Here is a 23,465-nt window from a genome sequence, read left to right as displayed (position 1 = left end):
CCCGTCCCTGTCGCCACACCGTCCGCATTCCCATCCCATCCCCATCCCTATCCCCGTCCCCATCCCAATCACATCCCCATTCCCATCCCATCCCTGTCCCTACCCCATCCCAAGTCCATCCCATCTACGTCCCATCCCATCCCATCCCATCCCATCCCATCCCATCCCATCCCATCCTCATCCCACTCCCATCTTCTCCACACCCCAGTCCCCATCCCCATCCCATCCATTCCCACCCCATCCCGCCCCGCCGGCGCAGCCAGGGCCCACCCGGTCTCTACAGTCGCTTTATTGGGGGTTGGGGCTGCGCGGGGACATCACCGGGACGCGGGGGGACACGGGGACCCCGGGGCGGGAAGGCACGATGGCGCAGGGGGGGCCAGGACCCCCGCGCTGCCCCCCCCCGTGCTGCCCTCCGCCGCGTCCCTCCATCGGCTCCGCCGGGCCCCCCCCCGTGTCCCGGGGCCCCCCCGGCTCTACTTGTTCTTCTTGAAGAAGCTGAAGCGTTTCTCCCGCTCCTTCTCCTTCCCCTCGCGGGCACGGGGGGCGGCGGAGCCCTCGGCGGGGGGCGGCACGGGGGGCATGCTCATGGCCCGCGTCACCCCCTTCCCGCCCGCCGGGGCCCCCCCCGGCCCCTCCCGTGGCCCCGCCGGCACCAGGGCAGCCGCTGCCTGGATCACCCGCAGCCAGGTGCTCATCTCCGCCTGCGGGGACGGGCATCGGCAGGCGTCAGCGGGTGGGCGAGGGTGTGAGTGGGCGTGCGAGGGCGTCAGTGGGTGTGTGAGGATGTGAGTGGGTGTGCGAGGGCGAGCGGGCGTGTGACAGTGCGAGGGCGTGAGTGGATGTGCGAGGGTGTGAGTGCATGTGTGAGGGCATGAGTGGGTGTGTGAGGGCGTGCAAGGGCATGAATGGGCGTGAGCGGGTGTGTGAGGGCATGCGAGGGTGTGAGTGGGTGTGCAAAGGTGTGAGTGCGTGTGCAAGGGCGTGCGTGGGTGTGCAAGGGCATGAGTGGGCGTGAGTGGGTGTGCAAGGGCATGAGTGGGTGTGAGAGGGCATGCGAGGATGTGTGAGGGCATGAGTGGATGTGAGTGGGTGTGTGAGGGTGTGAGTGGGTGTGCGAGAGCATGAGTGGGCATGAGTGGGTGTGCAAGGGCATGAGTGGGTGTGAGGGCGTGAGTGGGTGCGCAAGGCTGTGCTTGCACGGCCACACGGGCACCGGTGGGGCTCCACGCGTGAGGAGCTGTTTGCACAGCTGTAACACGCGTGGTTGCACATGTTAAGGGTGTGTTTGCCTGGCTGCACACGCGTGTCTGCACGTGCTCTGCTGTTCACACGGCTGCCCACGCGTGTCTGCACGTGTGAGGGGGTGTCTCCCGGCCGTGCCCCCCCCCCCCCCCCCCCGCAGGGTCTCACCTCGTCCTTGGCCTGGAAGAGATACTCCTTCCCGTCGCTCAGCCTGGGGAGGGGGACAGGGCTCAGCCCCCGTGTCCCCGCCGGGTCCCCCCCGGGTCCCCCCGCGTCCCCCCCCGTCCCTACCCCAGCTTGAAGACGTGCTTGCGCTTCTTGTAGTGGAGGGCGGGGTGGCAGCGGGCGCCGCGCAGGCTGGCGGGGGCCTCCCCGTGGTAGGGGGCCCCGACCCCCGCGCTCTTGGCATCCTTGTAGAAGCTGAGGCTGCCCCCCCGCAGCACGCAGTACACGCTCTGCCAGGACCTGGGGGGGGGAAGCGGAGTGAGGGGGGGCGCGGCGTGGGCGGGGGGCACGGTGCTGTTGGGGGGGACATGGCTCCAGGGTAGGGGGAACGGAGCTGCTGGAGGGGACGTGGTGCTGTTGGGGGGGACACACAGCTCTGTGTAGGGGGACACAGATCCGTGGGGGGGACATGGCTCCGTATGGGGGGACACAGCTCCCTATGTGGGGGACACACAGCTCCGTGGGCAGGGACATGGCTCTGGGGGGGCACAGCTCTGGGGGGACACGGCTCCATGGGGCAGGACACAGCTCCATGGGGGTGGACATGGCTCTGTATGGGGGGACACAGCTCCATATGTGGGGGGGACAGCTCCATGGGTGGAGACATGGCTCTGGGGGAGGACACAGCTCTGGGGGGGACACAGCTCCATATGTCGGGGGGACAGCTCCATGAGTGGGGACATGGCTCTGTGGGGGAGGACACAGCTTCATATGTGGGGGACACAGCTCTATGGGGAGGGACACAGCTCTGTGTGGGGGACACAGCTCCATATGGGGGGACACAGCTCTATGGGGAGACACATGGCTCTGTGGGGGGGACACACAGCTCTGGGGGGGACACAGCTCCATGGGGCAGGACACAGCTCCACTGGGGGGGACACAGTGCTATGAGGGGGAGACACACGGCTCCATATGGGGGGACATGGCACCGTGGGGGGACAGAGCTGGGGACACACATGGTGCTGTTGGGGGGACAAGGCTCTGTGGGGGAGGGACACAGCACTGCAGGGGGGGACATGGCACCATGGGCAGGGGACACGGCACCACAAGGGGGACACAGCTCTGGGGGGTGATGCTGTTGGGGGGACATGGCTCCATAGGGGGGGAACATGGCTCCATATGGGGGCACAGCACAGTAGGGGCAGATGGGGAGGTGGGGGGGACACGGCTCTGCGGGGGACACAGCTTGGGGGACACACATGGCACCATGGGAGGACCCAGACGCAGGGGGGGCTTTTGGGGGGGGGGTCACACATCCACCACCATCAGCCCAGCAGGGAGTGGGTCTGTGCCCATTTGGGGGAGGGGCCTAGAGGAAGGGGCGTGGCCAAAGGGAGGGCGTGGCCGTGAGGTGTGGCCTAGGAAGGGTGTGTCCCCATGGGCGAGGTCAGAGTGGTGGCACATGGGGTGGCGTGAACGGGGTGCGGCACGTCGGGGGTGTGGCCCGTGTGGGTGTGTCCGAAGGGGGTGTGGCCTATGAGGGCGTGTCTGAAGGGGCGTGGCCTCACCTGTTGGGGGCCTTCTTGCCCTGGGCCTCCATCTCGTGCTTGCGGCAGAGGCCGCCCTCCAGGCTCTCGGGGGCCGGGGGGGTGCGGGGGGGCAGCGTGGCCGCGTGGGCGGGATCGGGGGCCGGGCCCCCCCCCGGGCGGCCCCGGGGAGACCCCCCCGGGCTGGGGCCCCGCTCCCGCGCCCCGTTGGTCAGCCCCGGCCCTGCTGGCACCTGTGGGGGGACAGGGGCGCGTGGGTCCCCTCCCATGGGGGGACACACAGAGGCATCCGGGGGTCCCCCCTTTTGGAAGGGGGCCCTGGCATTCTGGGGGGAGGGGGCTTACCTGGGCTGTGGCGCTGTCGGGGCAGATCCCATTGACGGCCGGTGCCTCTGGCTGGCGGCTCTGCAGGGCCGGGGCCCTGGGGGGGCACGGGGGTGGGCAAGGGACGGGGACCCCCCTATCAGCCCAGGCCCCTTCCTGCATGTCCCCTGCCGTGTCCCCTCTTTCCCCAGGACCCCAATGTCCCCTCTGTCCCCTCAGGACTTGCACTGTCTCCTGTGTCCCCCCCATGTCTCCTGTGCCCCCCTTCCCTCCAAGTCCCCACTGTCCCCCCATATCCCCCCATGACCCCCATTTCCCATATCCCCGGGGTCCCCCCCAGGACCCCATATCCCCCCTTATCCCTGGTCCCCAATGTCCCCAGGGTGTCCCACCAGGACCCCATGTTCCCCACATCCCCTGGGTCCCCCAGAACCCCCAACCCCTCCCAGACCTGCATGTTCCCCCCAGACCCCCAGACCCCCTCAGACCTCCATGTTCCCCCTGTGTGTCCCCCAGACTCCCCCACCCCCCAGATCTCCATGCTCCCCCATGTCCCCTCCAGACCCCCCAAACCCCCCAGACCTGAATGTTCCCCCAAACCCCCAAGCCCCCCCAGACCTGAATGTCCCCACCCACATCCCCCCAGACCTCCACGTCCCCCCACCCATGCCCCGCTCCTCACCGCTGTGGCTCCCCGGTCCCCACGCCGTTCTGGATGTCGGGGGGCACCGACAGGGGGGCCCCCCCGGCCTCAGGCTGCGCAGGGGGGGGCGTGGGTGGCCGCCTCTTCCTCGCCTCCTCCTCCTCACGCCGTCGCCGCTCCTTCTCCTCCAGCTGGGGGGGAGGGGGGGGGGCACAGAGGGGGTCAGTGCCTGTACCGAGCACGCCGGGGCTCAACCGGCAGCGGGGTGCCCCCCTCCCGTGCCCCCCCCTCACCGTGGTGAGGCGTTCCAGGGCGGCGAAGCGCTCCTCCCAGGCGGCGGCCGCTTTCTGGAAGCCCTGATGGCGCTTGATGAGGTTCTCCACCTCGGCCACGCTGCTCCCCAGCTCCGCCGAGCGCACCAGGGGCTCCTGGCTGGAGAGCCAGGCCTCCGCCATGCTGGCGTCCCGCCCGAACATCAGCACCTCCAGCACTGCGGGGAGACGGGGAGGGGGGCACGGCGTGGACCCAGGCGTCCGGGTGGACCCAGCCCCCCCCCCCAGGGGTGCCCCCCGCCCCGCGCTCACCGATCTGCAGCCAGTCCATCTTCTCCTTCCAGCGGTCCCCGATGTCCCGGCGGCGTTCCTGCAGCTGCGAGAGCTTCTCCGAGATCTGGGGATGGCGGGGGGGTGAGTGCGTGGCACGGGGCAGGGGGGGACGCAGGGACGGGATACAGGGATGGGGACAGGGAGATGGGCATGGAGACACAGGGATGGGGACAGAGATAGGGGGACGGGGATGAGGACATGGGGATGGGGACACGGGGATGGGGATGGGATACAGGGATGGGGACAGAGGCATGGGGATGGGGACAGGGATACAGGGATGGAGACAGAGACACAGGGATGGGGACATGGGGACAGGGACACAAGGACAGAGACAGAGATACGGGGATGGGGAGACAGGGACAGAGGCACGGAGATGGGGATGGGGACACAAGGATGACAACAGGGACGGGGACATGGCGATGAGGACAGAAATACAGAGATACGGAGATGTGGATGGGGACATGAGGACAGCGACAGGGATGGGGACACGGTGATGGGGACGCAGGGATGAGAACAGGGACGTGGAGATGGGATGAGGACACGGAGGTGGGGACACGGGGACGGGGAGGGCCCCACCTTGTCGGCGGCGTAGTGGCCCTTGTCGAGCAGCGCAGTGCCCATGGCCACGCAGGCGTCGAAGCTGTCGGCCCGCGCTTCCACCTCTGCCTTGATGCTCTGGTGGTTCTTGATCACCAGGTCGGCCGAGGACACGTCCCTGCGCCGGGGACAGGGACACAGTCAGCGTCCCCGCGGCGCTGCCGCCGTCCCGGCACGTGCCCCCCGCCCCGGTGGCAGCCCCCCCCTCACCGCGGGCGCTCCTGGCCCTCGATCTGCAGGCGGACGCCGTCCATCCAGAGCAGCAGGTCCCGCACCACCCGCAGGAAGCGGAATTTGTCGATGGTGTCAAGGAGCAGCCGGCGCCGGCCCTGGCTGCTGCTGCGCAGCTCGGCCCAGGCCTCGCTCACCGCCTGCTCGTGCCGGCGGATGTCGGCCGCCTTCTCCCCGGCATATGCCTTCTCCAGCCGCGCCGCGTCCTCCTGCACCTGGTGCACCTGTGGGCGCACGGAGGTGAGGCCGTGCTGTGCCGCGCTGTGCCCTACTGCACTGTGTCATGCCATGCTGCACCGTGCCACGCTGTGCCGTGCCGTGCCGTACTGCACTGTGTCGTGCCATGCTGCACCGTGCCGTGCCAGGCTGCACCGTGCCGGGCTGCAGCGTGCTGTACTGAGCCACACTGCACGGTGCCATGGCAAGCTGTGCCACACGGTGCTGTGCCACGCTGAACCACGCTGGGCTGCACCGTGCCGTGCCGCACCACGCCATACTGTGCCACACCACACCGCCGTGCTATGCAGGGCTGCACCGTGCTGGGCTGCACCATGCCATGCTGCGCTGTGCTGTGCCGCGCCGTGCCGGGCTGCACCGTGCTGTGCCATGCAGGGCTGCACCGTGCCGGGCTGCACCGTGCTGTGCCATGCAGGGCTGCACCGTGCCGTACTGCATCACGCTGCACCGTGCTGTTTCATGTTGTGCTGTTTCACGGCACACCACGCCGTGCTGTGCCACCCCGCGCTGTGCCGCGCTGCTATCCCGCCCCGTGCCGCACCGTCCCCCGTGCCGCACGGCTCACCTGGGCGCTCAGGGCCTGGATGTCGTGCTCGTAGGCGGTGTGCATGCGCTGCATGGCCTCGGCCGTGTTCAGGTCGCGGCCCACCTCATCCGGCAGCTGCTTCTGCTTGTGCTGCACCTGGGCCAGGGTCTCGCGGGCATCGTGGTAGAACCGGTGCAGCTCGTAGGAGGCCGCCAGCATCTGCGACCGCGTGTCGATCAGCTCCAGCAGGTCGGCCCAGGCCTCGTTCAGCCCATCCTTCCACTCAGCCACCGTGGCGTTCTCCGAGTGCCCCGCTGCGATCAGCGTGTCTGCCAGCCCGTTGACAGCATCCACCCGCTCCTGCCCGATGCTGCTCGTGTCCCGCGAGAACTCCCTGAACTTGTCCCGCAGCATCTGCGGGGAGGGGGCGAGCCATGTCAGGGACGGCGGGGAGGCGACACGGGGACACCCCAGCGCCCTCCCGCCCTGTCCCCGCACCGTGACGTGCTCGTAGTCCTGGCCCAGCTCGTGGGAAGCGGCCACCACCTCCCGCTCCGAGATCCACTGTTCCAGGTCGTCCACGTCGCGTTTGAGCTGGCAGAGCCGCTGGTGCTCCTGCAGCGTGGCCCGGCGCTCCTCCGCCAGGTCCTTCAGGCTGGCGTACAGCTTGTCCACCTGGCCCTGGCGTAGCGTCAGCCGCTCGCTGCGGGCACGGCGGCCGTCAGCTCCGGCGGCACCGGGCACCTGCTCCCGGGGGACGATGTGTGCGGGGGTGGGAGGTGGTGCGGGGACACGGGGTCCTCAGGGGACGATGGACGTGGGGGTGGGAGGTGGCAGGGGGGGACACGGTCCTTCGTGGGATGATGAACGTGGGGATGGGGGTGTGGGGGACACGCAGTCCCTACGGGGTGATGTGTGTGGGGATGGGAGGTGGTGGTGGTGGGGGACACGGGGTCCCCGAGGGATGATGGACGTGGGGCTGGGGGGTGGCAGGGGGGACACAAGGTCCCCGAGGGATGATGCAGGCAGGGATGGGAGGTGGCAGGGGGACACACAATCCCTGTGGGACGATGCACATGGGGATGGGGGGTGTCAGGGGACGCCCATCCCCCATGGGACCATGCAGACGGACCCGGGGACGTCACCTACCTCTCGGGATGTCCGCTGGCCACCATGTCGCGGCTCTGCACCGAGAGCTGGTGCACGGTGTGGGCGTAATCCCGCAGCGCCTGCTCCAGCACCAGGTGCTTGCTGACCATGGCCTGGGCGCTCAGCTCGTCCTGGGGGGGGATCACAGCGGCTCAGGCGGGGGGCACGGGGCTGGGGTGGGGGGCACACCGCCCCGGGGCCATACCTTGGCCTTCTCCTGGGACATCATGTGCAGCTCCTGCTCGCCCATCCAAGCCTCGGCCTCGGCGGCGTCGCAGTAGAACTGCTGGGCGGCATGAGCCCGCTCCAGACGCCGGTGCCGCAGCTCCGCCTGCAGCCGCAGCTCCTGCCAGGCTTCTTGCAGCTCCCGCACCCGCTCGGCCGGGCCCGACAGTCCCCCACGCCGCCCCAGCAGCTCCTCCACCCGCCGCTCGTGGCCCTGCAGCTCCTTCTGCAGCGTCTGGGGAACGCACGGGGTGAGCGCGGGCATCCCTCAGGGGTGGTGGGACCCCCCCGTGGGGGGCAGCAGCAGCTGCCGGACCCCCCCAACCCACCTGGTTCTTCTTTATCAGGAGCTGGACAGAGGGCAGGTCTTTGCCGTGGTCGGTGGACACAGCCAAGGGTCTGCGCTCCTTCACCCACAGCTGGTGGGAGACGGGGGGTCAGGGACGCTGGGGGTCCCCAGGGTCCCTGCCCAGGGCCGGGCGACCACTCACAATCTCGTCCTCCAGGTCACGGTTAAACTGGTGCTCCTCCTTGGAGGCCAGGAGCTTTCGGCAGCGCTCCCGCAGCGGCTCCCGCAGCCCCAGGAACTGCTCCTCCACAGCACGGACCTGCCCCTGCACCTCGGCTGCGCTGGCATCCTCCCGGCTGAGGGCCTGCGCCTGCGCCCGGATCGCCTCCACCTCCTTCTCCCTCACTGCCATCTGCTTCTCCAGCATCTGCCCGGGGCACGGGGCAGGTGAGTGACCCCGTGCCGGGCACCCCCCTGTCCTGGGCACCCTGCTGTGCCGGGCACCCTTCCCTGTCCACCTCTGTCCCCTGCACCCCATCTCCTGCACCCCATCCCCATGCATCCCTGTCCCAGGCACCCCTGTCCCCTGCACTGCATCTCCTGCACCCCATCCCTATGCACCCCTTGTGCCAGGCACCCCTTCCTTGTACACCCCTGTCCCCTGCACCCCGTCTCCTGCACCCTGCCCCCGTCCACCCCATCCCCTGTACCCTGTCCCCTGCACGCTCATCCCTGCACACCCCGTCCTGCAGATCCTGTCCCCTGCAGACCCCGTCCCCGCAGACCCCATCCCCACAGAGCCCGTCTCCATGCCCCCTGTCCCCTGCACCCCCGTCCACTGCACCCCTGTCCCCTGCAGACCCTGTCCCCTGCAGACCCCGTCCCCTGCAGACCCCGTCCCCGCAGACCCCGTCCCCTTGGCGGGCCAGACCTGCTGCTTCTTGAGCAGGATGTTGACGCTGGTGAGGTCCTTGCCGTAGTCGTCGGAGCGCAGCTGGGTGTGCACGCCGGCCAGCCAGCCCCGCAGCGCCGTGCAGGACTGGGCGCACAGTTCAGCGCGGTTGGCGTCAAACAGGCGCCGTGCCTTCGTCCGCGTGGTTGACTCCAGCTCGTCCCACAGCCCCCGCAGCGCTGCCAGCTTCTCCGTCACCACCGTTCCCAGCTCCGGCTTCGCCGACGCCAGCTGCTGGCCCTCCTGCCAGGGACACTGGTGTCAGCAGGGCCGCGCCAGAGGGGGTCCCGGCACCCCGCCCTCGGTCCCGGCCTCACCTTCTCCATCTTCTCCAGCCAGCCCTTGTTGGCGGCCAGCTCGGCCGCGAAGGCCTGGTGCTTCTGCCACTTGGTGTGCAGGTTGCGGGCCTCCTCGTAGGAGATGTCCTGGGCCGTCAGCATCTTCTCATTGATCCAAAGCGTGAGCTGCCAGGGGGAGAGCAGGGACGGGGCCGTCACGTCATGCTGGCTCCATCCCGTCCCTGTTCCCATCCCACCCCATCCCGTCTTCGTTCCCATCCTCAGCTCATCCCCACCCCATGCTGTCCCTGTTCCCACTCCATCCCACCCCATCCCATCCCTTCCCCATCCCATCCCTGTTCCCATCCCCACCCCATCCCATCCCATCCCACCCCACCTCATCCAGTCCCTCCCGGCCTCCCACACTCACCTCCTGCCCGTCCTGCAGGAACCGCTGCAGCTCCAAATTGTCCCGCAGCCGCCCCAGCAGCTCCTGGGCCATGTCCCGGTTCCTCCGGTGCCTGCGGCAAGGGCAGGGGGTGACGGCTGGGCTGGGGACCCTGGTGCCACGGCTGGGCCATGAGGGGGGGACCCTTACCTGCTCTCCACCGAATCCACCGTCTCCTGCACCTTGTCGGCGTGGAGGCTGCCCTCAGCCACCAGCTTGCGGCCAGTGGCCACCAGCCCCTGGACGCGTTCCCCGTTGGCCTCCATGGTGGCCATGAAGTCCTCGTGCTTCTTGACGGAGGCCTCGGCTCCTGGCAGCGTGCCGGGCATCTCCGTGTGCGACAGGGCATACTCCTGTGCAGGGTGACGGACCGGGCATCACCGCTGCCCTTCCAGCACCCCAGGGTCTCCCCTGCTGCCGGTGCTGCTGGCTTTGCCTCCCCAGCCGCTCACCTGGGTGCTGAGGACACCCTCGACCTGCTTGGAGTCGCGGAGGAAGAGCTGGAAGGCGAACGCTTGGGAGAGGAGATGGTGGCGGTTCTCCCACATCCTCCCCAGCTCCTCCCAGCCCGTGTCCAGAGCCTCCAAGCGCTGGTGCAGAAAGACGTGCTGCGCGTCCGTCTGTCCCTGCGTCACCTCCCGGCCCACGGCTCGCGTGCTGCGGTAGTCGTCGCCGTAGTGGGCGATCTCCTTACGGATGCTCTCGTGCTGACTCAGCAACCGTTCGGCCTCGACCAGGGTGGCCGGCACGTCCTCGGAGGCCACAGCCGTCTGGGTGCGGGATAGCCAGGCCTGGAAGGAGGCCAGGTCCCGCAGGAAGCCCTGCAGCTTGCTGGCCTCCCCCAGCGACTCCTCGCGTCGCCGCAGGCTGCGGCACAGTTCGTCCCACACCGCCTCGATGGCCGACAGCCGGGCCAGGATGGCGGGCGCCTGTTCCGGGTGTTCGGCCGCCAACTTCTCCGCCTCGGCTCGCAAATCCCGCACCTTGCCCTGGATGGCTTCCAGGTCGCGCTCCATGCCCGAGAGCTTGCGCTGCAGGGCCATGACGCCGGCCAGGTCATTGCCCAACCCCTGCGTCGACTCGATCACCTTTGTCTTCTCCCGCATCCAGGACGTGGTCTCGTTGCACTCCAGGTGGTAGTTCTGGATGTTCAGGGCCGACGTCAGCGCCTCCTTCTTCTGGTCGGCCAGCGCACGGAACCGCTCCCACCTGTGCGGCAGCGGGGCCGGGGGGACGCGTCAGCCGGCACCACGCGCGGAGCGGCCCGCCCTGCCTGCAGCTGCCCGGCTGTCCTGCCTGGAGCATCCCTCCCTGTCTGGAGAACCTGTCCCTGCCTGGAGCATCATCCTGCCTGGAGCATCGTCCTGCCTGCCTTGGAGCACCCGTCCCTGCCTGGAGAACCTGTCCCTGCCTGGAGCATCGTCCTGCCTGGAGCATCCCTGCCTGGAGCTGCCCTCCCTGCCTGGAGCCCCCTGCCTGCATCGCCCACCACCCACCTGGTGTTGAGCTGCTCGCGGGTGGCACGGATGCTCTCCTGGTTGCGCTGGTCAGTGGCCAGCAGCTGGTCGGCGATGCGGTTGACGGCGGCCACGCGGGACGCCAGGTTGTTCATCTCCGGCTCCAGCGTCTCGAAGCTGCGGGCAGGGAGCGGGGATGGGGGCTTAGCGCCCGCTGGGGAGGCCGTGCCGCGCCGGTTGGCGGGGGGCGGTCCGGTGCTGGCGCTCACCGCTGCTGCACCACCTCCAGGTCCTCCAGCTTGTCGGGGACGTGCATGGCATGCAGCCACTGCTCCTTCTCACCCACCCACAGCCCGCAGGCGTCCGCCTCGCTGCGCATGGTGTAGAGGCTGAGGGCGTCCTGCAGGTCCTGCCGCCGGCGCTCCGCTCGCGCCGCCAGCTCCTGGTAGCGCCGCTCCAGCACCGGCAGCCGACCCGCCGCACCAGGAACGTCGGCGAAAGCGGGCGGCAGGGCGCGAGCCTGCTCGTGCAGGGCGTCGATGGCGGGGCGGTGGCTCCGCACCTCCTCCTGCACCTCCCGGTGCTGCCGGGCCAGGCTGCGGGTGGAATACTCGTCGTGGCCCAGCTCGGGGCTGGACGCCAGGCGCAGGGCGTCCTCCAGCCAGGCCTCCGTGTCCGCCGCCTCTGCCTGGAACTGGAAGAAGCCGGCGGCTTCCCGCAGGCGTCGCTCACGCTCGGCCGCCAGCTCTGCCAGTGCCCGCCAACGTCCTTCCATCTCCCATACCCGTTCGGCCACCTCGGCCGCCCCCAGCCGGCCCTCGGCCGCCAGCCCCCGGCCCCGGGCCAGCGCCTGCTCCAGCGGCCCCGCACGCCCGCTCAGCTCCCCGCGGAAGGCGTCGTGCTGGCTCAACAGGCGCAGGGAGCTGGTCAGGTCCCGGCCGACGTCCTCGGAGGAGAGGAGCCGTTCCTGCTCCCGCATCCAGGCCTCCTCCTCCCCGGTGTCCCAGAAGAATTTCCAGAGTCGCCGCGACTCCTCCAGCCGAGCCCGGCGCTGTCCCGCCAGCTCCACCAGCTCCCGGTAACGCAGCTCCAGCGTGGCCACGCGCTCGCGCACCACCGCCGGCTCGCAGGGCTGGTAGCCTGCAGGGACCCCCGGCAGGTCCCTGAGGGGGCTCGGGGTGCACCGGCCGCCCCGGGGGGCTGGGGGGCATCCCAGGAGCTGGGGCTCCAGGGTCCACCAGCCACGCCGGGGGTCTGGGGCCGGGGCCAGGAGCTACCCTAGGGTTCGGGGGTCTGGGATACGCCAGCTGCCCCGGGGTCCGGGGGCTGTCCCAGGGGCTGGGGGTCCAGGGGGCACCGGCTGCGCCAGGTGGCTGGGGGCTGTCCCAGGATTTGGGGGTCCAGGGGGCACCGGCCACACCGGGGGGCTGGGGTCGGGGGCCATCCCGGTGTTTGGGGGTCTAGGGCGCTCCTGGGTTTTGGGGGTCCAGGGTGCACCTGCCCTGGGGGTCTGGGGGCCAAGGTCGGGGGCTGTCCTGGGGGTTGGGGATCTGGGGCCATGCCAGGGTTTAGGGGTCTGGGGTCCAGCAGCCACCCTGGGGGTCTGGGGTCAGGGCTGTCCCCCGCTGGCATGCAGTGGCCATCATGGGGGTCCCGGGGACCGCGGGGCACCCTGGCCGCACTCACCCTCACTGGGCACGGCGAATCGCTGCGCCGCGGCGCTCACCACCCGCACCCGCTCCGCCTGCGCCGCGATGTCGGCCTCCACCAGCGCGTGGATCTGCAGCAGGTCGTCCACCCCGTGCAGGTGCTTCCCCAAATCCTGCGACTGCAGCCGGCCCTGCGGGACCCGGAGGGGGACATGGCAGCGTCAGGGTCCGGCCACCGCGCCCCCCGCCCCGTGCCCACGGCCACACCGGTACCTTCATCTCCTCCATCCAGTCCATGAGATGCGCCAGGTCCTGCAGCATCTTCTGCAGCTCCAGATGCAGCAGCAGCCGCTCGCGGCGGGCGGCCACCAGCTGCCGGAGGAAATCCCAGAGCCGAACCACGTTGTCGCGACGTGTCAGGACACGGCGGATGTCGTGGTAACGTTCGGCCTCCAGCTCGGCCGCCACCGCGCTCACTGCCTGCACCCGCTCGCTGTAGGCCACGATGTCCGTCTCGATGGCCTCGTGTTTTCGCACTGCCGCCTCCACCGCCGACATGTCCGTCCCAAAGTTGTCCTGGCGGGGGACGGTGAGACGTAAGGACGGGGCGGGGGCCAGCCCCTGCGTCCCCGGGGACCCCCAGTCGCCCCGGGGTCGGTGAGGGGTGGTGGTGGGGAGTGGGACCCCCAGACACTTTGGGTCCCCAGGGTGCAGTGGGGACCCCGGGTGCCTGGGGCCGTGGGGTGGAGCAGGGACCCTCAGTCACCCCGGGGTCATTGGGGGCGGGGAGTGGGACCCCCAGACACCTTGGGTCCCCGAGGGTGGTGGCAGTGGGGCACGGGACCCCCATCTGCCTGGGCCCCTGGGGTTGGTGGCAGAGGGGAGCGGGACCCCCAGACACCTTGGGTCCCCGGGGTCATTGGGGGGTGGCAGTGGGGAGCGGGATTCCCCGCCACCTGGGTCCCTGGGGTCACTGGGGGGTGGCGGTGGGGGCGCGGGACCCCCATCAGCCCAGTGCCCCTGCCAGCCGGCACCTGGGAGACGAGGCGCTGGTTCTCGCTCAGCCAGGTCTCCCGCATGGCCGCCTTGCGGTCAAATCTTGCCGCCAGCTGCTCCAGCTTCTCCTGCCGGATCAGCTCGGTGCGCAGCGCCAGCTCCCGCTCGTGCTCCGCCTTCTCCAGCCGCTCCCAGGCCTGCCGAGAGACGACTCCCCGTCAGCCCCCCTGGCACTGCGCCGTGCCACCCCTGTCCCCGTCCCCGTCCCCGTCCCACCTTGTTGATGTCGGAGATGAGCTTCCCCTCCCGCGGCACGTAGACCTTCTGGTTGTTGGCCCGCATGCGGCTCTGGACGGTGAAGAGCAGCACCTCCAGGTTGCCCTTCTCCATGAACCTGGGGAGGGAGGGGGGCAGATGCGACGCTGAGCCCCCCTGGGGACCCCCGGCCCTGCCGGGGTGCAGGGGGGTGTCACGGGGTCTCACTTGGGGGGCTTCTCGACGGTGCGGTAGGTGTTGAAGGCCTGGAGCTGGTTCTGCACGCCGGGCAGCGCGTTGGCCAGCTGCCGGTCGTTGAGGGTGAGGATGGTCTGCTCGATCCAGCCCAGCAGCTCGCCCGCCAGCTCCTCGTACTTCCCCACCAGCTCCTCCGCCTCCCGCGCCGCGTCCAGCACCTGCGGCACCGTCCGTCTGTCCATCTGCCGTCCCCCGCCAGCTCATCCCACCAGCCATCTGCCCGCCACCTGCCTGCGCTCCGTCCTGCCGGATCCCTGCCCGGCCGCTGCCCGGCCGTCTGTCCAGCCCTCTGTCAAGCGTCCGCCTCCTCCCTCCTGCCCCCCAGCCAGCCGTCTGTCTGTCCATCCATTTGGGTGCCCATTCGGCTGTCTGTCCATCTCCTCCCTCCCTCTCTCTCGCCAGCCATCCATCTGTCCATCCATTTGGGCACTCCTACATCTATCAGTCCATCTCCATCTGTCTGTCTGTCCATCCCTTTGTCCTCCCGTCCATCTAGCTGCCCATCCTCTCTCTCTCTCCGTCTGCCTGTCCATCCGTTTGGTCGCCCATTTGGCTGGCTGTCCATCTCCTCCCTCTCTTTTCCTATCCATCTGTCTGTCTGTCCATCTCCTCCCTCCCTTTTCCTATCCATCTGTCTGTCTGTCCATCCCTTTGTCCTCCCCTCCATCTAGCTGTCCCTCTCCCCTCTCTCTCTGTCTGCCTGTCCATCCATTTGGGCCCTCATTTGTCTTCTTCCTCCATCCATCTGCCCCCCGTTCACCTCTCTGCTCATCTCTCCCTCCCTCCAGCCCTCCATCCGTCCGTCCGTCCGTCCGTTCGCCCGCCCCCTCTGCCCTGTCACCTTCCCGATGCGCTTCCCCTCCACCGCCAGTGCCTTCATCTTGGAGAAGTAGTGGTAGAAGGTGGCCACGTAGGTGATGATGGACTTCTCATCCGGCTGGTCCACGTTGACGTCTGTGGGGAGCAGAGTGGTGGGGGTGAGTGTGGCCGGCCCCCGTGGCCCCCCACAGCCCCCGTACCCCCCGTGGCCCCCCACAGCCCCCCCGTGGCCCCCCGGCTCCTCCTCACCCTCAGGGTCCAGCAGCTTGGTCAGACCGAGCTCGCGCTCGGCCAGGTTGAAGGCGCTTTGCAGGTTGTAGTGCGCGTTGCAGCGCCGCAGCGTCTCCATGTCCACCAGGTCCGGCCTGGGCAGCGGGAGAGCCTCAGCCCCACGGCCCCTGCCCCACGGCCTGCCCCACGCCCCACATCCCCATCCCGCACCCCATGTGCTGCGCCCCACGGCCCACATCCCTCATCCCACATCCCACGCAGACGTCACCGTGCGCCCCACGGCCCCTGCCCTGTGCCCCACGGCCCCTGCCCCATGCAGATGTCACCGTGTGCCCCACGTCCCCTGCCCCACGCTGCCGCCACTGTGCCCGCCGTGCCCCACCTGTGCTTGTGGATGATGGCGTTGAAGGCCAGCCCATCCCGCCAGCTCGTGGTGAAGTTGTGCACGTTCACGTTCGGGTACCTGCCAGGCGCTGGGGTCAGGGCTCAGCGTGGGACCCCCAGGACCTCCCCGGACCCCTCCAGGACCCCCCGGGACTCCCCAAGACCCCCTGCTCCACGCTTACCCCGCCGTCTTCATCTGGCACCAGAGCAGCAGCGCGTCCTTGGCCGACTTCTTCTCCTTGTTGTCCTCTGTCTCCACGCTGATGTCCTGGATCTGGGGGGGGGCAGCGCGGGGTGAGTGGGGGCCCCCGGACCACCCCACGGCTGGGTACGGGTATGTGAGGGGGCTCCCGGCTGGGGCAGGGGGCTCCAGGGTGGGGGCGCAGACCCACAGCGGGTGCAGGGACCTTGTAGTGGGTGCAGGGACCCCCACAGTGGGTGCAAGACCCCCATGGTGGGTGCAAGACCCCCGTGGCAGATGCAGGGACCCCACAGTGGATTCAGGGACCCCCACGGTGGGTGCAAGACCCCCACGGTGCATGCGAGACCCCCGCGGCAGATTCAGGGACCCCACAGCAGGCTCAGGGACCCCACAGTGGGTTCAGGGACCCCCATCGTGGGTGCAAGACCCCCCATGGAAGATGCAGGGACCCCGCAGCGGGTGCAAGACACCTGTGACAGATGCAGGGACCCCGCAGTGAGTTCAGGGACCCCCACGATGGGTGCAAGACCCCCATGCTGGGCGCAGGGACCCCCGCGGCAGATTCCAGGACCTCCGTGGCAGAGGTGGCGATACCTGGAAGCGGAGGATGATGGTCCAGACAAGGCCGAGGGTGAGGCGGTGGTTGCCATCCACGATGTCGTGGGAGCCCACGTTCTCCAGGTGCACCCGCTGCTCCTTGAGGAACTGCAGCGCCTTGTCCACGTTCTCCAGGCAGTGGATCCGCATCCGGCCCTTGGTGGGCTTGGGCTGGACAGGGCAGGGGCAGGGTCAGGCCCCCCGGCGCACGGGGAGGGGGTCCTGGGTCTGGGGGTCCCGGGGAGGGTCGCCCAGGCACTGGGGTCCCAGGGAAGGGGTGCTCGGATGCCGGAGACCCAGGAAAAGGGGTGCCAGATCCTGGGGTGCTGGGAAAGGGGGTGCTTGGGGGTCCCAGGAAAGGGGTCCTGGGTGTTGGGATCCCAGGGAAGGGGGTGTCTGGGGGTCCCAGGGAAGGGGTCCCGGGCCTGGGGGTCCCAGGGAGGGTCCCCCAGGCACTGTGGTCCCAGGGAAGGGGTGCTCAGGTGCCGGAGATGCAGGAAAAGGGGTGCCAGATACCCAGGTCCTGGGGAAGGGGGTGCCTGGGGTCCCAGGAAAGGGGTCCCAGGTGTTGGGGTCCCAGGGAAGGGGGTGTCTGGGGGTCTTGGGAAAGGGGTCCCAAGAGTGGGGGTCCTGGGGAAGAGGGTGCCCAGATGCCGAGGTCCCAAGGCAGGAGGTTCCTGGGGGTCCCAGGGAAAGAGGTCCCGGGGCTGGGGGTCCTGGGGAGGGTCACCTGGACACGAGGGTCCCAGGAAAGGGGGTGCCTGGGGTCCCAGGAAGGGGTTCCAGGGGCTGGGGTGCCGGGCAGGGTCACCTGGGCACTGGGGTCCTAGGGAAGGGGGTGCCTGGGGGTCCCAGGGAAGGAGTCCCGGGTCTGGGGGTCCTGGCAAGTGTCACCCGGGCTGCTGGGGTCCCGGGGAAGGGGTGCTCGGACGCCAGAGACCCAGGAAAGGGGGTGCCAGATACCGGGGTCCCGGGGAAGGGGTGCCGGGTGTTGGGGTCCTGGGAAAGGGGGTTCCTGGGGGTCCTGGGGAAGGGGTCCTGGGTGTGGGGGTCCCAGGGAGGGTCACCCCAGCACTGGGCTCCCGAGAAAGGGGTGCCTGGACACCGGAGTCCCAGGGAAGGGGGTTCCTGGGTATTGGGGGGGCAGGGGGGTGCCCACACACAGGGGTTCCTGGGGGTGCCCGATCGGGGGGGGGGGGTCCCCACTCACCAGCTGCTCCCCCGAGAGCACCTCCAGCAGGCGCAGCAGCATGCGGCCGTCCCGCAGGTCGCTGTACAGGTCCCCCAGCCGGCAGGTCCCCCGCGCCAGGTGGGAGTTCACCCACTTGGTGAAGGTCTTCTTCTGCACCGCCTCGCGCTCGTCTGGGGTGGGGGGGTGTCAGGGGGGTGGGGGTAGAGACCCCCACCCCCCTACCAGACACCCCCTCCCCCAGCCAGAGACCCCCCACCCACGCCAGAGATGGGGGACCGGGACTCCCAACCCGCAGCAGCACCGTGGGGCCGGGACCCCCATCGTGGGGCCGCACCGGTGGGACCAGAGAGCCAGGTAACCCCCCCAGCCGGGGGTCCGGGGGTGTCCCCCCTCCTCTGCCCCCCAACCCAAGGGACCCAGGTGTCCGGGCCCCCCTGATGGGGGGGGGTCAGGGGGGCTCTCGGCTCCCCGCGCCAGCCGTGCCCGGCACCGGCCCGGGATTAGCGGTAAGAGGATTTGGGGCTGGACCGTGGGGGGCCACGGGGGGCTGGGGGGTTTTGGGGGGCCGCAGGGGGTCTTGGGGGGGCCACGGGACAGCGGCACAGCCCCCGCGCGTGGGACCACCCCGGGCTGGAAGAGCCGGGAGGTGCCCAGGGTGGAGGCACACGCGTGTGCACCACAGACCGGGACCCACCGCCACGCACACGCGTGCGCACCGCCAGCCAGCGCGCGCCTGTCAGGGTGGGAGACACACGTGTGCAGGGCCGGCGGCGGTCAGGCGCGTCGCACACGCGTGTGAGCAGGTGCTGGCCCGGGCAGGCACGGTCACGCGAACAACCGACACGCAGGGTCACGGCACACACGCGTGTGCAGGCGCGGGGCTGCCCCCCACCGGGTACGGTCACGCGCAGGTGGGCACGCGGGGCCGGCACGCTGCGCACACGCGTGTGCACGCCTCGAGGGGGGGCAGGGCCCGGCTCGGGGGGACACACACGCTGCCACCACCCCCCGGCCCCTGTTTGCTCGACCGAGGCCGGAGCAGAGTCCAGCCCCCGGGGACGGCGGGGGGGCCGCAGCCGGACACCCGGGTCCCCCCCCCCCGGACACCCGGGTCCCCCCGGACGCGTGGGTCCCCCCATGGCGCTTGGGTCCCTGCTGCTCCCAGGGTGTCCCCCCCCCCACCCCGGCTGAGGGGTCCCAGGCATCGGGGCTCCCCCCACCAGCCCCCCCCCAAGGTGAGGAGGGACCCCAGGCGTCCGGGCGCACCCTTGGCCCCCTCCCCCCAGAGGGGACCCAGGCGTCCGGGGGTGTCGGGCGTCGCCCCGCGGGGTTTGGGTGTGCCAGTTTGGGGGTGCGGGGTGGGGGTGGGGGGCGCGGTGGTTTCAGGGAGGCTCGTGGGAACCTGGAGGGATCTATAGGGTCTGGGGGAGCGGGGGTGGGGGGCAGCTGCAGGGTCTGGGGGGACCCAGAGGGACCCGTGGGCGGGGCACCTGTGCAGCCTGAGGGGGCACCTATAGGGCCTCAAGGGACACCTATAGGGCCCTGGAAAACACTTATAGGGCCCGGGGAGGGGGCGTTCTATAGGGTCTGGGGGAGTCTATAGGGTCCGGAGGGACCCACGGGTCCCAGGAGGACCCTAGAGGCACCTGTGGGGCTCTGGGGAGCCCCATAGGGACTGGGGGGGACCCAGGCAGGACCTATAAGGCCGGGGGAGACTATAGAGACGGGGGGTGTCTATAGGGTCTGGGGGGGACATCTGGGGAAGAGCTATGGGGACTGGGAGGAGCTGGGGGTGACCTCCAGGCTGTGCGGAGCCCCACAGGGGCTGGCGGGACCCATAGAGGTGACCTATAGGGACAGCGGTCACCTATAGGGGACCGGGTGGGGAGCAGCGGGACTTGGGGGAGGGGGGCACAGAGGGACCGGGGAGGCACAGAGGCACTTGGGGGGCACAGAGGGGGCCTACGGGGACAGGGGGGGACCCAGGGGGGACCGGGAGGGCCCTGGGGGGACTTGGGGGGGTCCCGCGGGGACAGGAGGGCCCCAGCACGGACCGGGGGTCCCCGTCCCCCTGGGGGTCCCCCTGTCCCCGTCCCGGGGGGGGGGCCCTGTCCCCTGTCTCACCTTGGAGCTGCTTGAAGCGTCCCTCGAGGACGCCGGGGAGCTGGGCCGGGCTGGCGGCGGCGGCCGGGCAGAGCCGGGGGGCGGCGGGGGGCGCGGGGGGGCAGCGGGCCATGACGGGGGAACGGGGGGCGGCCGTGGGGCCGTGGGGCCGTGGGCCGTGGGCCGTGGGGCCGTGGGGCCGGGCGCTGCGGCGGGGCTGGGCGGGCGAGGGCGGCGCCGGGATTTACATCAAAACAGGTTGGGCGGCTCGGCGTGTGCGTGTGCACGCGTGAGCACGCGTGTGCACGCGTGTGCGTGTCTGCATGTGTGCGTGCACACGCGTGCGTCCGCATCTGGATGCGCGCGCGCCGGTGGCCGCGCGTGTGTGCACGTCTGTGCGTGCCTGCGCGTGTCACGCGTGTGCGTTTCACGTGTGCGTTTCACGTGTGCGTGCCCGTGCGCCGGTGGCTGCACGTGCGTGTGCGCGCGCCCGCGTAGCTGCGGGTGCCGGCGTGCGCGGGTGCGCGCGGGCACGCGTGCGTGTGCGCCTGTGCGTGTAGCTGCACGGGCACGCGTGTTCACAGGCGTGTGCGTGTGCGTGCAGGCGTGCCCACGTGTGGCCTTGTGCACGTCTCACGTCTGCGCCCGGCTGCGTGTGCACCTGCCTCCGTGCGTGTGCGTGTGCGTGTGCGCAGCCTGGGGGGGTCAGGGGGTGCGGGGGGGGGGATCACCCCCACCCCTGGGTCCCCCGGTCTCCACCAGTGCCGCTGCCCCCAGGGACGCCAGCCTCCATCCTCCTGCCCCCCCCCCCCGGTTTTTGGGTGCCCCCCCGTGTTTTTGGGTGCCCCCCCCGTTTTAGGGTGCCCCCCCCGTGTCTTGGGATGCCCCCCTGTTTTGGGGTCCCCCCCTATTTTGGGATGCCCCCCGTTTTAGGGTGCTTCCCGCCTGTTCTAGGGTGCCCCCATGTTTTGGGATGCCCCCCATGTTCTGTGTTCCCCACCCTACTTTTGGGGTGCCCTCTCTGTTTTTGGGTCCCCTCCATGTTTTGGGCTCCCTCCCTATTTGGCGATGCCCCCTGCTTTGAGGTGCTCCCCCTCTTTTGGGGTGCCCCCCTCCCCCATGTTTTGGAGTCCCCTCTGCTTTGGGATCCCCTTCATATTTCAGCCCCCCCCCCCATTTTTGGGGTGCCCCCACCCCGTACCGGCCAGAGCCTTGATGCGGGAGCGCTCGAAGCGGCGAGCAGAGCTGCCTTCATGGTCGCCCTCCTCCTCCTCCTCCTCGGCCCCGTCCCAGCGGTTGTTGACGTCGCCGTACTGCCGCTGCAGCTCCAGGCTGTCGTAGGCCGGGGGGGACAGCATGGCCGCCCTGGGGGGGGCCCTGTCACCGGGGTGGCACCGGGGGACACACACACACACACGACCCCCTGGCACCGGGGGCGGGGACGGACGCCCCTGGCACCGGGGACCGGGACACGGAGGGGGCCGGTGCAGGTGCAGGAGAGCGGCAGCACGGGGGGAGCAGGACCCCCCCCCCCCCTCCCCGGTACCTGTGTGTGTCCGTGTCCCCCCGTGGGCTCCCCCCAGCCCAGGAGGGAACCCCCAGTCCTTGAGGGAGCCCCCCCCAACCCGTGCGGGACCCCCCGACCTGTGCGGGACCCCCTAACCCATGGCGGACCCCCCAGCGCAGGAGAGACCCCCCATCCTCCCTAGGGACCCCTGAGCATCCAGGGGCCCCCCAAGACCCCCCCCATCCTCCCCATGCCGAGGGGGGGAGGGGGTGTCCCGTTCCCATGGGGGTCCCCATCCCCGGGGGTCCCTATCCCCGTGCCGAGAGGGGGTGTCACATCCCCGGGGGTCCCGCGGGGGTCCCCATCCCCGTGCCCCCCGTGGGTGCCAGCCCCCGTTCCCCCGCGGCGGCTGCGCCGGCCGGTGGTTAATGCTCTTAGCGCGGGGATCAGCGGCCGGACCCCCGGCCCCCGCGCCGGGTCCCTCGGGGGTTGGGCACGCGTGTGCGCGGGGACGCGCGGGGCGCAGGACACGAACCCGCGTGTCTGGCGGGGAGGGGGTGTCCCCAGCAAGGCCCCGCAGCGCCGGCGGGACCCCAGGACAAAGCGGGGGGGTACGGGACCGGGGGACCGTGCCCGGTGCTGCGGGGTGCGGAGCGGCTGCCGCAGTGCCGGGGGCACCGGGGGAACGGGGGGGGATGCGGGACCGGAGAGGTGCGGGGCCGGGGGGACCGGGGTGGATGCGGGGATGGAGGGATGCGGAGCCGGGGGAGGACGCCGGGGGGGATGCGGGGCCGGTGCGGTGCGGGATCGGGGCTCGGGGGTCCCTCCCGGCGTGTGTCCCCCCCCCCTCTCCCCGCCGCCCCGGCCCGGTCCTACCTGCGCGCTGCGGTGGCGGAGCGGGCTGAGGCCGCGGCAGCTCATCACACCCGCGGCGGCGCGGCCGAGAGGGGCGGGGCGGGGGCGGGGCCAGAGCGGCACCGAGGGGGCGGGGCCACGGGGGGGGCACCGGTACGCGGGGGGAGCACCGGCGCCGGGGGAGGGGCTGCCCCGCATCCCCCGCACATCCCCCGGGGGACCCAGGCGTCCGGCGCCCCCCAGCCCCGCTGGACCCGTCCCCCTCCCCCTCCCCCGCCGTCGCCATGGCAACCCCGGCCGGCGCCTCTGCCCGGGGCCCGCCGCGGGGGGGGAGGGGCAGTTGCCATGGCGACGGCTCCGACGGCCCCGCCCGGGGGAGAGGGGCGCTGCCCCCTCCCGTTGCCATGGCGACCCGCCCCTCCCCGAGGGGTCCCTAGCGCCCCCCCTCCTCCGCGCCGCCAGGGGGCGCTGGCGGGAAGGGGGGGGGCTCGACATGGCGGACGAGGCCGTGCGCGCGGTGCGGGGGGCCGGGGGGTCTGGGGGAGATCCCGGGGGTCAGGGGGGCTAGGGAGGATGGGGGGTCTGGGGGGTCCCTGGGGTGGTGCAGGATTCCCCAGAGAGGACTGGGGGGTCTTGGGGGTCTCGGGGAGGGTCAGGGATCACTAGGGAGCATTTGGGGGGCTCTGGGGTCATCAGAAACCCCTGGGGAGGATGGGGGGTCTTGGGAGGTCTCTGGGGGGTCAGGGGTCGCTAGAGAGGATCGGGGGTTCTTGGGGGTTCAGGGGTGCCTAGGAAGGAGGGGAGGGGTCTTGGGGGGTCCCTGGGTTGGATGGGGGGTCCGGGGTCCCCTCCACCGCCGCCTGTGCCCGCAGGTGCTGGAGCGGCTCCTCCTGGGCCTGCGGCCTCCCGAAAGCGGGGAGCCGCGGCGGGGTCCCTGCTGGTGGCCGTGGCGGCGGAGGGGGATGCGGGGGACACGGGCCGGCCCCGCTGCACCATCACCGGTGCGTGGGGAGCCGGGGGGGTCGGGGGGAGGGGGGGGGCTCAGGGACCCCGCCACCCCCCTGTCCCCACAGTGGCGGCCGCCGGGGAGCTCAGCCGCCACGTCGGTGCCGAGGCGCTGCGGGGAGGTAGGAGACGTCCCCGGCCCCCCGCCACCAGCCCCCGTCCGCCCGGGGTCCTCACTGTGCCCCCCAACCACCCCCCGCAGCCACCCGGGGGTGCTGGAGCTGCCGGGGGTCCCCCGTGCCCCCGCCCCGTGCTGCGGCCGGATCCTGGACCGAGCCCGGCTGCGTTCGGCCTTCCAGGTGAGGCTGGGGAACCCCCCGCACCCCCCCGGCCCCCCCCACCGCCCTCCTTCCCCGTGCCCCGGGGTGACCTTGACGGGGGGGAATTGGGGCCGGGGGCCCCCCGGGAGCACCGGCCCCCGCCGCAAGTAGGGCGGGTGGATAAATATAGCCGGGGCGGCCTGATTTCGGCGGGGGGTGGGGGACGGCAGAATG

General features: G+C 71.0%; 1 protein-coding gene across 1 annotated transcript; it reads right to left on the bottom strand.

Moving 5' to 3' along the window:
* Positions 1-273: 273 nt before the first annotated feature.
* Positions 274-22,066, bottom strand: SPTBN2 (spectrin beta, non-erythrocytic 2). The gene is made up of 36 exons (XM_072881323.1): positions 21,988-22,066; positions 20,806-20,969; positions 17,520-17,671; positions 16,307-16,480; positions 15,693-15,784; positions 15,509-15,589; positions 15,145-15,260; positions 14,918-15,030; positions 14,047-14,234; positions 13,840-13,957; positions 13,602-13,760; positions 12,841-13,143; positions 12,605-12,758; positions 11,188-12,058; positions 10,958-11,095; positions 9,914-10,670; positions 9,612-9,814; positions 9,444-9,534; positions 9,053-9,199; positions 8,715-8,978; positions 7,986-8,210; positions 7,824-7,913; positions 7,475-7,729; positions 7,270-7,400; positions 6,619-6,823; positions 6,160-6,534; positions 5,337-5,581; positions 5,106-5,244; positions 4,509-4,593; positions 4,218-4,414; positions 3,964-4,115; positions 3,303-3,378; positions 2,979-3,190; positions 1,537-1,710; positions 1,414-1,456; positions 274-704 (listed from the first exon to the last, which is right to left on the bottom strand). The coding sequence occupies exons 2-36, from the start codon at positions 20,960-20,962 to the stop codon at positions 477-479; spliced, it is 7,110 nt and encodes a 2,369-aa protein (XP_072737424.1). The 5' UTR covers positions 20,963-20,969; positions 21,988-22,066; the 3' UTR covers positions 274-476.
* Between the last annotated feature and the right edge of the window lie 1,399 nt (positions 22,067-23,465).

This window comes from Ciconia boyciana, chromosome 16, assembly GCF_034638445.1.
Source record: "Ciconia boyciana chromosome 16, ASM3463844v1, whole genome shotgun sequence".
Lineage (NCBI taxonomy): Eukaryota > Metazoa > Chordata > Aves > Ciconiiformes > Ciconiidae > Ciconia > Ciconia boyciana.
This window is presented reverse-complemented; position numbering and strand designations above follow the sequence as displayed.

What these genes read in the sequence shown, in the direction of transcription:
- SPTBN2 (XM_072881323.1), bottom strand. Translation starts at nt 20,962, where the DNA reads ATGCTGTCCCCCCCGGCCTACGACAGCCTGGAGCTGCAGCGGCAGTAC. An exon ending in TCCTGCTCAAGAAGCAGCAG is followed by an intron (nt 8,211 to 8,714) that starts GTCTGGCCCGCC and finishes TGCCCCGGGCAG; the next exon opens with ATGCTGGAGAAGCAGATGGC. An exon ending in GCCACTACGCCGCCGACAAG is followed by an intron (nt 4,594 to 5,105) that starts GTGGGGCCCTCC and finishes CGCCATCCCCAG; the next exon opens with ATCTCGGAGAAGCTCTCGCA.